Below are 14596 nucleotides of genomic sequence, written 5' to 3' on the forward strand. Positions count from 1 at the left end.
CTTCCCTATAGAAGACTGAAGCTATCTAAGAGCAGTAAGTGCTTTGACCTTTCTTTAGGTCATTGTGGCTTGGACTATTCCTGAAAAATAGTAGGCACTTACTATTTTTCTTGAATTAATGACTAGAAATGTTTTTATGCTTGCTCTATATTTGGAGGGAGATGGTTAACTAGCAAGATGAGTTCCCTACTGAAGGCTTGACCTATGATGTTCAGGGGTCATATTCCTGATGACTTCAACAGGATGACCGTTGTCCCTGGGATGCTGCTCTTTGTTCCCCTACCTACCTACTTACCATCCTGTAATAAAGAGTATTTAAAGGAGACTGTCCAAATGTGCAATGATCAATACTGAGCATGACTAATGACTAATTTAAATATCCTTTTTAACATAATATTGTGACAGTCAGCCGCGACTTTTATCCTGAACAATTAGAAGGAATGATAGGCTACTTTAGTCTCTTGTAGTTGTCACATTTCTAAAAATTCATAATAGCTCCTTGTCATGAAAGAAAAGGGGCATGAAGACTCTGACCTTCTTGACGCTGTTAGCAACAGCTTCCTTATGAACCAAGTCATCAGCAGAAAGTTCACTTCCAAATTTATATTCGGGGTGAGCTTCTTCCTCTTGGTCAGCTGTGCGAAAGACAAAAGGAAAATATATGAAGCCAAATTACTGGCCAACATTCAGACCTTGTTCAGAATCCTGGGTAGAACATGACCCAAGGTTTCCATGACCTATGGGCTGCCATTGAGATTTGAAAACATCCCACCATCACTATTTCCATTCCATATAAAGGTGAAGCACACCTAGCATGTGTGCCATGACAGCATGATGTCAGCACTTAAAAGTTTTCAGATGTCAAAGCATATTGGACTTCATATTTTAAAGTTAGAAGTACTCAATTGGAAATGTCAATGCAAATATTTCAAAATCCGTAAAACCTCCAAATCTGAAATTCTTCTGGTGTCCAGTAGTTTGGATAAGGGATACTCAACCTGTACCTGCCTGGCTAGATGTAAACTACTGAAGGCAAAAAGTGTGCCCCATACAAAGCTTAATATCTAGTACTTTTAAGTACATGGATACATGCCATCATTTCTGGAGTGTGCCTGAGTGCACAGATGCCCAAAACCACACACAATCTTGGTATTCCCCACTGCTTGTTTCATAGGCCTGTGTCCCTCCAAGTCTAAATCTAGCCCAATGGCGGGGCACTAGCTTTCACTGACTAAGAGCCTTTTCCATTTTCTTTTTCGCAGTACCAGGGATGGAATTGAGGTGCACTTTATCACCAAGCTACATTCCCAGCCTTCTTCCCTCTTTAAATAATTTTGGACAGGGTCTCACCAAGTTGCCCAGGCTGGCCTCCAACTTGCAATCCTCCTGTCTTGGTCTCCTGCACCAGTGGTATTACAGGCATGTACCCCCACACCTGGAGACTTTTCTATTTTCTACAGCCTCTAAGCAGGCCTTCCCTCTTAAACTATTCTGGGTTTCCTCTTGCCTGCTCTGTTGATATATTTAGAGACTCTTGTCACCTGTGTAGATAGAATCCTAACTGGGACACCAAGGTCATTATAAGTCAACTGACTGACCGGCTCTAAAGCCATGGATTTGAAAGAACCAAAAACTCAGGTGCATAACTGGGCCAACAGAGGTCTCTATGCCCTTAAGGAAAAATTTGATGGATGATTCTGTCATCTATGCAGTGTGTGTTCCTGTCTTTTAAGGTATTTTCCTGTTTGTGTGCTGTTTCATGTGGTTATTCTAGGCAAAATTTAACCAATACATTTTGGAATACTATAGTCATTAGAGGCTAATCTTTTTCTGCCTGAAAGGTTCATTAATCTATGTACCTAGAAGGTTGGGAAGAACCCTTAAAAATGGTTAAGTGGGGTCACACTGACCCTCATTTTAGATTACTAGTTGTGTCCAGGAAATATTATACCTGACTTTTACCAGTTGTACTTTTTTCCTTTTCAAAAATATATTTAACAATCCCTTTACATATCTGTGTACTCTTCAGTTTCTATATTAGGAGGATAGTACTGTATGTTATACGAAGCCTTTATCCTCAAGTCAGGCAATTCTGGGACAGAATCTTAGCGCCATGCTTACCAGTTGTAGTACCATGGGTAAAATGTGTAACCTTTCTGAGCTTCAAATTCCTCATCTGGAAGATGTATATAATAAAATCTACTTATTGGGCTGTATAAAGATTAGATAGGACAGTGATGTGAGCTGGTACACATTTAGTATAACAATAGTAGTAATTATCATTATTAACATTTTCTTGATAATTTATCACATTATTTTCACATTATTACTATTATTGATAATAGTAATGCCTTACATGTTTTTGGTTGCCATTTTTAAAATTTAATCTGCATTTAAAATACTATCTTTAATATCCATCTTTTTGTGTTTCAGGAGTATTTTTGACATATTTGCTATTCTATTCTTAAATCTTATTTAAGTTTATTTGAAACAATGTAAAATAATGTAATAGGAAGTGTTGCCTATTGTATTTTCCAGACAGCTGCATCGATAGCTGCCTTTTATTGTGCTCCTCTACAATGTGACCTTGTCATTCCCCTGACCCTTGAACTTGGGCATCTAAGTTCAAGGCACTAAGATTGCCTTGATGGATAAAACAGAGAGGACATGATGCTGTGCCGGCTCCAGGCATAGCTCTGAAACAATTTAGCAGCTCTTCCTTCCTTCCTTTTGGGATACAGGCTCTAAGATGCTCCATCCAGGAAGTTAGCCACTACACTGTGAGAAGCCTAAACCACACAGAGAGACCACAGGGTGTCCTCTGCTCAGCAATCCCAGCAGGCAGCCACATCAGGTGCCAGCCCTGTGAGTGAGTCACCTCGATACCAACCTTACAGGACCTTCAGACAGTGTCAGCCCCAGATGTCACCTGCTAGCAATGGCACGAGAAACTCCCCAAGGGAGGTCCAGCAACTTGAGTCAAGGCAACCCACAAAACTATCAGTGGTAATTCAAAAGCATTTTTCTAAGCCTCCTAAAGCTGGGAGTGTTTATTGCCCAGTATAATATAACCATTATAGGCATCATTTGAATATAAGTGAAAAGTTTCTATAATATATATATGTATGTGTGTGTGTGTGTGTGTGTGTGTGTGTGTGTGTGTATATATATATATATATATATTTTTTTTTGCGGGTCTGAGGATAGAAACAATGGGCATTTGACCTCCGGGCTACACCCCCTGCCCTATCTTTATTCTTTATTTTGAAACAGGGTCTCACTAAGTTGTGGAGGGCCTCACTAAGTAGCTGAGGCTGTCTGTGAACCGTGATTCTCCAAACTCAGCCTCCCAAATGCTGGGATTACAAGTGTGTGCCATCACGCCTGGCTACAGTATTTCTAAATTATTTAGTCCCAAGCCATTCTTATACACTCAAGGCACTGTCTAATCAAAGCAGGTCCAAGTCATTTCATTGGTCAAGTCTCATGATGAATAATAAATTTCTGAAAAATCCCCAACTTTCAAATAACCTATTTTAATTTATATGCATATATGTTTTGTTTGTTTTGTTTATTTGCTTTGTATATGCTAGGCAAAACCTCTACTTCTGAGCTACACCTAGGGCTCCAAGTTCAAACAAAAATTATGGTTGTGGCTGTATGACAAAAGTAAAGTAGATACTAGCAAAATCTTCAAATATTCAGGCAATTCTACATCTGTTGAAATTGTTTATTTATATAGATAATTCTGATGAGTTGGTTGTTTCAAAGAATTTGAACTTGAATTTTTGTTTGTTTGTTTGCTGGTGCTAGGGATTGAGCCCTCAGCTTCTGCATGCTAAGCAAGTGCCCTGCCACTCAGCTTTCCCTCTAACCTGAAAGTGAAATTTTAATACCGACTGAGTTCCAAGTTCCTGAATGCTCCCTCATTCTCTGTTCCTTGCCTACCATATGTCAACAGTAACAACATGAAGCTCACATTTCTGTTTCTAGGAAGAGACTGTGCAGTACACATTTTATTCCAATGCCTGTCTGCTCCAGCAAGTACTCCGAGTCTTGGTCTCTTGCTCAAAATTTTTGCTGAATGGCTGAACACGCAACACAAAGGGAGATGATTCAACCACTACAAGCCAATAGCCCGAGGAATAAGAAATATCTTCTGAAAAAATACTAGGAATAATGAATTATTAGGGTTGACCTATATAAATATACACCTGAATATTACAGACGGTAATGTTATCATTACACAAAAGGGTTCACAGACTCTTCCTGTACTAAGTCCTTGTGTAACGTGTCATGTGAAAGGACCACTCACCACTTTCTATTTCCTCTTCATTGTCATCCTCTAAGATGCTTGCCGGAGCAGCCGATTCTCCAGCCTCCATCATACTTTTCAAAGCTTCGAGCTGTTCTGTTAACATCAATAAACAAGGAAGATGGCAATAAATGTTAGACTGCTTACAAAACTTGGACTTTAAGATCGAGGCGAGATGAAAGAAATGAAAAGGAGAAAGACATTTGTTATTCAGTCCCTCCTGGCCACGCTCATGGTTATTGTCTCATCCATTCCTGCTGGTCTTGCGTTGTAATGAGCATGGGACCTCCACACGCACTACGCCCAGGAAGGGAAGGGCTCAGGATTCAAAGCCAGCTAAAAACGCCCAGAATTGGGAAAATCTGGCACGGACTGAAATATATGAAGGATGGCGGTGAAGTGATAGAAAAGAGACATATACAGTGGAGATCAGGAAAACATTGGGAAAAAATACTTGCAACTAATGTAACTGATGTTATTATCCAAATAATTAAAGAGATCTTATAAGAGAGGTAAACGAAATTATATTTAAATGGGAAAACATATAAGGACAAATCATAAATCATGATGTACAAATTATCAAAAAGATACAACTTTTTTTTTTTTCAGTCAGTACTGGGGATGGAACCCAGAGGCATTCTACCTCCAAACTACATGCCCAGTGCTATTTTTTTATTCTTTATTTTGAAACAGGGTCTCACTGAGTTGCAAAGGGCCTCACTAAGCAGCTGAGGCTGGTGGCCAACTGCAATCCTCCTGTCTCAGCCCCCCAAATGCTAGGATTACAAGCATATGCCACCTTGCCCAGCTCACAAAAAAAAAGAAAAAAAAAACAGTTTTCTTCTATTAGTTGGGCATACATAAAACATAGCCAATAGCCAGCAATAAGGATATTTCTGGGACACAACAATATATCACTGGAGAGAGTATGATTTTTTAAAATAAAGTATAACAAGACATATCCCAATAGAAAATAATGTTTGTTCTCATTTTTCTTTAGGATCCCTCCAAATTCTAGAATATAAATATAAGAATATGTTTCCCCACCGATTGAATGATTTGGTATAAAAACTGAATTTAAATGAAAATGTGACTTTGACCAGAAAATATTCATAACAACACCATTCTATTATTCTCCCATCCCCAAATTCAGTGGTTTTCCAATTAATTTCACTTAAGACAGCTGAACTGTACAAACACATTACACGTGCTTCCATTTATGTGCGTTTGGCTTACTCTTTTCGACTTCAGGTTTTAGCCGCTTATTTTTGATGAGTATTTTCCTTTTGAGGTCGTTGGGGGATGGCAGGGGCCTGCCTGCTTCAAGCTAGAGATAGACAAACAGAGCTGCAATTAGTGGCGGGGCTGTGTGTGCTTCTCCTTCCTGGTTTCCAGCCTGAGATGAGCTTGGCCAGGAGCCATACAACCCAACGTCCAGTAGATGGCGCTCTGCACCATTTCATGCTTGCACTCTGCAAACAAACGAGCCCATTGCTCCCAGTTTTGCCTTAATAAAATGGCAAACTTGGGATCCTCAGGCCGCTCCTGCTTCCTCAGTGGAGCAGGGGCTGACCTGGCTGGCAGTGGGGAGAAGGTCCTGCTCTAATTCATACCCTGTGCCCTTTAGGTCCCTGGTTAAGCACAAGTGATCACGGGCCTCCTGGGGCCTGAATGCCCTTCGCCAGGTGAGTCTTCCCCAGACCCTCCAGGTGCTGGACTGTAGCAAGACTGTCTGCTCAGAAGGCTTATTCAACTCAACCCTTGGGTTTTGGCTTTGCGAGTCCAACAGAAGAACCAAGGGATGCAAGAATGGTCTGAACTAAGGAAAACATAACTCTGCTGTGGCTTTATTTACTTGAATTTATACCTGCAGAGGAGATGCCTGTTATGTTATTACCTCTGATCTACAGAACTGTCTGCTCCCCGCCCATCCATCATCGATACCCTCACCTGTAACCCTTCCTCCTTTATGGCCACTCATTTTCAAAACTAATTTTTGTCCCACATGTGAAAAGCAAAGCATTGTGCGTTACTATGTCTGCCCTGCCTCAAGTTTAAGTCTTGGCTGAAAGGATGCTTCCTCCAGGCAGCCTGGCGCAACCATTTCCTCCAGGCATCTTTCTTGCACCAAGACTTCTCCAATGAAATTCAGTGTATCCGAGGCCATCTTCTTTCTATTATGTGTTTATTCTTTGTGCCCTGTCTCCACTCCCACCTCAGCACTCAAGATGAAAAGACCTTTAGTGCAAAGAACACATCTTCCTCCCTTGGGCACTACCTATGATTGCTATAACCCCTTTCGTGTATGTGCATGCCAATTCATTAAGAATATAGTGGTCTTTCTACAAAAGCAAGTACCAAGGAAATAAGTAACAAGAAAATAGACAGGCTCAGTGGAACGCACCTACAATCTCAGCTACTCAGGAGGCTGAGCAAGAAGGATCAGGGCTAAGCAAGTAACAAGACCTTGTCAAATTACAACAACAACAACAACAACAACAACAACAATAATAATAATAATAATAATAATAAGATGATGATGATGATGGGGTGCAGTGCAGTGGTAAAACATCCCTTAGTTTGATCTCTAGTATTAAAATAATATTAATGCTAAAATGAATCAGGGATGTGTCTTGGTTTGGGTTCCCATAGAATCAGCCTCTGGATTAATGCATTAGTAGTTTATTTGGAAGACTCCAACAGAGGAGTAGGAAACTGAGAAAAAGAGGACAGGCAGCCAGTCAAAGGTGTGTTATCAAGCAAGTTATCACTGTGGAAAATGAGCTCCATCCTGCTGAGGGGGCCCTGGGCGAGTGAGGGGAACAGGTGCTCAGAATCCGCTAATCTCGGGAGTGATGGAGCACTCAGCGGGGGTGTTAATTCTCTGGCACTTCATGTTTGGAACAAGCAGACTCCGGTGCCCAGAGCTTGCAGGCCAGAAGCTGGGGTGCAGGCTGTGGAAAGTCAGGTCAGTCCGCAGAGGAACAGGGCGTGCTTTCAGGGTGTGGGGCAGACTCCTGCTTCAACTGTTCCAGCAGACTGATGGTGAGGGGAGGTGGCCTTGTGGTTCACATTTTTTTTTTTTTTTTAGGTACTGAGGATGGAACCCTGGGGCATTCTACCTCTGAGCTACAACCCTAGCCCTATTTTTTTTAAAAAAATTTTATTGGTGCATTATATTCATACATCATATTGGGGTAAAAAACTTGTGTGGACGTACATGTACACTTCACTGATTTAACCCCTACCCAATTCGCACCCCATTCCCTCCCCATCCCTCCTTCCCTTGCTTGGCTTAGTGGTTTGACTTCGATATGTTAAAAATAGCTGGGTGTGGTGGCGCATGCTTGTAATCCTCATGCTTGGGAGGCAGAGAGAGGAGGATCGTTCAGGTTTGAAACCAGCCTCACTGGCTTAAGAGACCCTGTTTCCAAATAAAAATATTCCCTATTTTTTATTTTTATTTTGAAACCGGGTTTCACTGAGTTACAAAAGTCCTAAGTAGCTGAGACTGTCCGCAAACCAGGATCCTCCAGTCTCAGCCTCCCAAATGCTGGGATTACAAGCATGCGCCACCACGCCCAGCTTCACATTTTTTTCACAGGTGGAATTCTGAAAAGAAAAAAAAAAAATACTCATTGTTAACTCCCCCAAAGAATTCGCAGGTGGCACAAAGCACCTCTCCTTGTTAGTCCCTGTCATTTATTCCCTCCTACCTCCTGCCACCTTGCTCGTGGGCCTGTCAGGAGCTGCGTATCAGGAGTGTCAAATATTTCATTATCATAGAGTGTTTTCTACATTTTCATGAACTGTTTTGCTACTCATGACAACTTGTGACAGTGTATCTTGACCTCTCAGAGGTCATGGATGCTTACAAAAATGTAATGGAATAATCATATATTAAACATTACATGCAATTAGAATGAATTCAAAGACCTTGTAAAACTCATCTATGGGCCATAGGTTAATACACTTATCCCTTATGAAGACATTGGTAGGCATACATATGATGTTAGATGTCCTCAGATTTGTTTTGGAGTGGGAAACTTGAACTTCAGAATATTGCCACATTAATCTAGGGCATTTTCCACAGCAACAGGCTTCCATAGGTTTGGAAGCCTGGGAAAACATCTGTCCACCTGCAGGGCTTTATTCTTTTTTACTTTTTTTTTTTTTTTAACTGGGGATTGAACCGAGGGATATCCTACCACTGTGCTACATCCCCAGCCCTTTATTATTATTATTATTATTTATTTTTTTATTTTTGGTGGTACTGGGGTTTCTGGAAGTCCTTCTACCTCCGGGCTACACTCCCAGACCTATTTTTGGAAACAGGGTTTCTTAAGCCAGCGCATCAGGCTTCGAACCTGCGCTATCCTCCTATCTCCGCCTCCCAAGTGTGGGGATTACAAGCGTGCGCCACCACGCCTGGCATTTTTTTTTTTAATTTAAAACAGGGTCTCACTAACTTGTTGAGAACCTTAATAAGTTGCAGAGGCTGGCCCGGAACCTATGATCACTCTGTCTCAGCCACCCAAGTACTGGGATTATAGGCATGCACCACCATACCTCGCAGGCTTTTATAATACACCAGAATGAAGGATGATCCTGGGGCCATTAAATCAACCTGTGGGTGTATCCCTGGCCTTGGTTGGTTTTTGTTTGTTTATTTGTTTACAGTTCCCAAAGATGATTGCATATGTTAATGTAGTTTTCTGATTTCAACCCCTTTGGGAAGATACCCAGGATTGGTATAGCTGGATCATATGGGGGATCTATTCCCAGTTTTCTAAAGAATCTCCACACTGATTTCCAAAGTGGCTGAACTAGTTTGCACTCCCACCAACAGTATAAAAGAGTCCCTCTTTCCCCACATCCTAACCACATTTGTTATTTGGTTTCTTTATACTTGCCACTCTGATTGGGGTGGAATCTCAGTGTAGTTTTGATTTGCATCTCCCTGATGGCTAACAATATTGAACATCCTTTCATGTATCAATTGGCCCTTTGTATCTCTTCTTTTGTGAAGTGTCTATTCAGTTCGGTTGCCCATTTCTTGATTGGGTTATTTGTTTTGCTAGTGTAGAGTCTTTTGAGCTCTTTGTATAATCTGGATATTAGCCCTCTATCAGAGTGGCGGCTAGTAAAGATCTCCCATTCTGTAGGCTTTCTCTTTAGGGTTTTTTTTTTTTTTTTTTTTTTTTTTTGCGGGTCTGGGGATGGAACCCAGGGGTATTTGACCTCCGAGCTACACCCCCTGCCCTATTTTTTTATTCTTTATTTTGAAACAGGGTCTCACTGAGTTGCAGAGGGCCTCACTAAGTAGCTGAGGCTGTCCGCGAACCGCGATCCTCCAGTCTCAGCCTCCTGAATGCTGGGATTACACGCGTCTGCCACCACGCCTGGCTCTCTTTAGGTTCTTGATAGTTTCTTTTGATGAGAAGAAACTTTTTAGTTTGATGCCATCCCACTTGTTAACCCATTAATTTCCTGGCTTTGGAGGTCTTTTTGAGAAAGTTACTGCCTGTGCCTATATGTTGGACTGTTGAGCCTAAATCAGAGAACTACAGTAACATATGCATACCCATGTTCATAGCAGCACAATTAGTAAAAGCCAAAATATGGAACCAACCTAGGTCTCTATCAACAGATGAATGAATTGCAAAATTATGGGAAATACACACAATGTAATTCTACTCAGCTATAAACAAGAACAAAATCATGTCATTCGCAAGAAAGACCTGGAGATGGAGAAGATTATGTTGTGAGGTCAGTCAAGAATGGCAAGAGAAGGGACATATGTTCTCTCTAATATTCCCAAATTAGAGAGTATTAGAAATACCAGTGGGACTCCAGATAATGGAGGGGAAACCTCAGCAAAGCTAGAATGAACGGGTAGGAGAGGAAGAAGGCTGAGGTTGATTAATGGAGGAGCTACATTCGAATATGTGTCATGGTATGAATGTAGCATGGTCAACCTCGACACTCATTTTTGGGAGGGGGGGAAGGAGAAGTGGGGGCAGAGAGTACCCCAAGTACAGTCTGAATGTATGGCATTTTCAATATGATCTACATAAAAATAAAAAATAAAAAATAATGATTGCAGAATCTAGTGGTCTGGATGCTTTACGGAATTGAAACTATGAGATCCCAGTATCTTCCAAATTAAATTGTGCCAGATATTATATATATATGTATGCATATGTGTGTGTATGTATGTGTATATATATATATATATATATATATATCTTCATCTTTTGGAAGCATGATAAATGCCTTTTGTACTAAAGAATTTAAACAAATATGAAAATCTTTAGCATCAGTCCTCCAGTGCTACTTGACCCTTCAAAAATGAATTTCAAAACAAATCCATTCATGCTGGAAATATCGTTTGCTAAAAATACATACTGGATGTGATTCAAGTGCTTGTTTCAACAGGAGATCTCCAAATAGATCTTCACAATATTTGGACATCTTGTACTGTTGATATTTGCTGGAGAGAAAGAAGTGGTATTTGTAAAGTCAAACATCCATTAACTGTCCAAGAATAAGAAAAACCCATTCCAAGGCAATTAAATGCTCCCACTTCACAAAATGCACGATTGTCCTCAGAACCCTGATGAGAGATGTTCTTTCAGATACCACGAATGTTAGCTGGTGCACTTTAGAAAGAAGAACCCCCAAACTAAAACCTGGCTAGAATACAAAAAATGTTTTTTTGAGTTTTTGTCAAATCTTCCAACTCAATGGAACTATTAGCAAGGTGTCCATCTCTGACCTTTTGTCAGAGCATGTGTTTCTTAAACTCAGGAAGATAACTTTCTTGGGGAAAGGGGAAGTGTCTTTGCATAAGACTATGTGTTCTTACTGGACAATCTCTGGCACTTAGAACTTAACAGAGCTACTCAGTTATTCTAAAAGATTCAGAGCAGCGATGAGGGCAATGGACTAGGAAACATGGCTACTTGAGAGACTTAGAGTAGAAAAAAAAAGCATTATACCTGCAGTGATTTTCAAAGGAGAGGATTACAGGATATTCAGATGTGACGAATGCAGTTTCCTTGATGGCTTGAATTACATCCTTCAAAAAAAAATAAAGAGTGTTAATAAGAGAAAAGATTTAAAAATTAAGGTACCAGAAACTATTTGGAGAAAGTCAATTTCAGTAATTCAGACCTGGAGAATCTGTCTACCTTGAAACCGCTACAGCCCCAGGCCCTTGGGGGTAGACCCAGGGTGTAGTTAATGGTTAATGGCCATTATTCCCAAAGTTATCTTTTACATCTCCAGAATTATGGTACTGTCAACTAACAGAAGATTTAACCTACGTGAGCAGCCAAGTCCTTACCTGATACTATGCCAAGCTAGGGGCTCAGTGTTCACCACACTTCTTGGGGAGCAACCAAGCTTTGACACAGTGATTTTTCATGAGAGATCGCACTTTAATTCCCCCCACTTCTCGAGAAATGTGTTAGTAAACCCATAAAGACGGCTGGAAGCTTCTATGGACTTTTCTCAGAGTATGGGAGTCATTCTTAGGCTACATTTTATTAATTCAATGTAGATCTTTGTGTACTGATGCGTGCAAAATTTTTTTTATTCATATTAGCCTGGCTAAAAAGGAAGAGTCTGGCGAAGGAGTTTTCTTTAGTCAAGCAGCATGTGGGGTAAAACAGGGAGTGTTTACAGGGCGTGTTTTATTCATTGCAGTTAACAACTTCTTTTTTTAAGTGTTCTGTATTTTTAATAGACACTAATAGGTTCAGCCAAGTTGTATTTGGAAAAATAAAACTTATATTAATTTTTTTAATTTATTAACTTTTGAATGAGCTGAATGTATCCCCTATTTACTACCTGCATGAACTAAGAAAGGCCTTATCAGATGGTTGGTCCTTGTCTCTGCTACCTTTAGAAAAAAAATAAAAGAAGCTAGGTATGGTGGTGCATACCTATAATTTTCATATTTGGGAGGCTGAGACGAGAGGATCACAGGTTGTAGGACAGTCTCAGCAACATAGTCTCAGAAACCTAGTGAGATCCTGTTTCAAAACAAAAAATTACAGAAAGGCTACGGGTATAGTTTGGAGGTAAAATGCCCTGAGTTCTACCCCCAGTACAAAAAAAAAAAAAAAAAAAAAAAAAAAAGACTTCAAGTCAATAGTTCTCCAATCACAGAATCATATTTGGGGGAAAAAATCCCCAACTACCTATTGAGCAGTAGCTAACCACAGGGCAAGTATCATCACTCAGTGAGCCAGAAAAAATATTTTATAATAGTTATCTAGGGAAATCCACTTGAAATGATAATAACTGAGGTTAGGTAATCTTGTAATGCTTTGTGGAAGCATCTTTATGACTGTGTCGGTCATTTAGTTATTCTTGCTTAACACTATTTCTCAGGTAAAACTGAGTGATGTGAGCATGTATGCCTCTACCATCTTGTACCCCATTAAGATGTATGACTACAATGCACTAATATAAAAAATTTAAAAAAAGGAGAACTTGATTGTGTACCTGAGTTGACCAAGAGTTACTCTCTGAGGAAAACTTTGGCTACATGTTTGGGTTCACCTCTGCTCTGTCCACACTGAAAAGAAATGGCTTTGTTTTACACTCTGCTGAAGAGGCTCCTTAATTCTCTAAAGAGGCCATAAAGTTCCAGTTGGTTTGTCAGGGCGTACAAATTTATAGCTTCCCACTTGAATATACTCCTGGTTGTTTTTAGGAAGCAAAATCTTGAATCATTACTGATCAAAACCCATCTACATCTCTGGCTAGGGGAAATTAAATGCATAGGGTATTGCGGATATAGGGCTGAGGCTGCTGTGTTTTTGCAAACATCTCTGGCAGGTTTTCGCATGTAGGGTTGAGATCCAATTGTTTAGATATTGTAGTATGTACTCTATGCTACAACAGACTAACAGAGACTGATGTTTCAAACATTGCAAACTACAGAATTTCCTCGTGATTATTTTTGTTGTTGTTGTTGTTCGACTTATTTTTGGCAGGATATCATGGGCATATTGAAGAATACTGTATGAAACCTGCCTTTAAGTCATACATGGAGATTACACAAAGGCCATCAGTGAGAGGTTCATTTATAAAACTGCAGATTCTTCTGGATAAGAACACTTGAGAGAAAAATTTTCACTGGTGTCATTTCTGAGAATAACTATGCTTCTCTTTTATGGATCATATGAATCACATGTTTATTCAAGTTTATAAAATATCTTGACAGGCATTCATAAACTAATGTCATTAATGTATTCTCTTACTTTTATAGGTCCTGTTTATAATGTACTCTCCCCGTGATTCATTTTTGTGTCACCTTAGAGTGCTCAGTAAGAATGCAAAGTAAGTAAGCAAGTAAGTAGATAAACATATGAAAGGCTGTTTTTAAGGCAAGAAAAACTTGGTAGACTCTGTTACAGTCGCCAGTTGGAAGCAGGAATAAGAGCATGAAGGGAACATTAAAGTGTAGACAACATTTGTCTTTCAGGTATCCCCAAAACTGGAAGAAAGAAATATGATTTGTCTTTCAGTCTCCATCTCCCTGCTTCCTGCATTTCTGCAGTAGTCTTGAAAAAGCTGTAATGGGCTAATTCATTTATTATTATTAATTTTATTAGTGCACTGTAGTCATACATCTTAATGGAGTACAAGATGGTGGAGGCACACATGCACACGTCACTCACTCAGCCCTTCCCCAATTCCCACCCCATTTCCTCCCCTCCCTCCTTCTCATGTCTGGCTTAGTAATTGACTTTGAAATGTCTGTGAATGTACATCATGGATACTAGGGAATTTCGCTCTTCCCCCTCCCTTGCTCCTCAGTCAGGTCACCTTATCTTCTCATCTTAGTATCTCCTTCCTCTAGCGTTCCTCCTATGATCCATTTTCTCCCTAGCTTCCTCATATTAGAGACAGCATCTGATTTCTTAATTTTGTGACTGACTAATCTCACTTAGCATACTGTTCTCCAGTTCCACCATGCAGAATGTACCTTAAAAAGGATGTCTGTACACATCGCTTTTCCATGTGTTATTATCGGTTCTTGATCTTCACCTTTTCCATCCCAACAGTCAAGTTCAACACACCTAGGAGCACAGTGAAATTAAACGCTGAATCCTTACGATAAAACAGCGTGTACACATAGTTGAAGTAAGACAGCAAAATACTATGTTTTCTTGTTGCGCAGAAATTGCACGGATTACATAACATGGCTATTTTATGGCCTATACTTTGCATCAGGTTGGTGTCATGAAAGAGGGGCTCAGTCAG

At 40.1% G+C, this 14596-nt stretch overlaps 1 protein-coding gene across 4 annotated transcripts in view; it reads right to left on the reverse strand.

Moving 5' to 3' along the window:
• The window catches only part of PLCB4 (phospholipase C beta 4), a gene marked incomplete at both ends in the record, with an annotated part of 166307 nt that overhangs the window by 72437 nt on the left and 79274 nt on the right, over window positions 1-14596 (reverse strand). For all 4 annotated transcript variants that reach the window (XM_080716780.1, XM_080716779.1, XM_080716782.1 and 1 more), the window contains 6 exons: window positions 535-635; window positions 4316-4411; window positions 5552-5642; window positions 10724-10808; window positions 11317-11396; window positions 14319-14412. In XM_080716780.1, the coding sequence (XP_080572906.1) occupies window positions 535-635; window positions 4316-4411; window positions 5552-5642; window positions 10724-10808; window positions 11317-11396; window positions 14319-14412 (547 nt within the window). The remainder of the gene's footprint in view (window positions 1-534; window positions 636-4315; window positions 4412-5551; window positions 5643-10723; window positions 10809-11316; window positions 11397-14318; window positions 14413-14596) is intronic.

This window comes from Muscardinus avellanarius (genome assembly GCF_963383645.1).
Source record: "Muscardinus avellanarius genome assembly, chromosome: 19".
Taxonomy (NCBI): Eukaryota; Metazoa; Chordata; class Mammalia; order Rodentia; family Gliridae; genus Muscardinus; species Muscardinus avellanarius.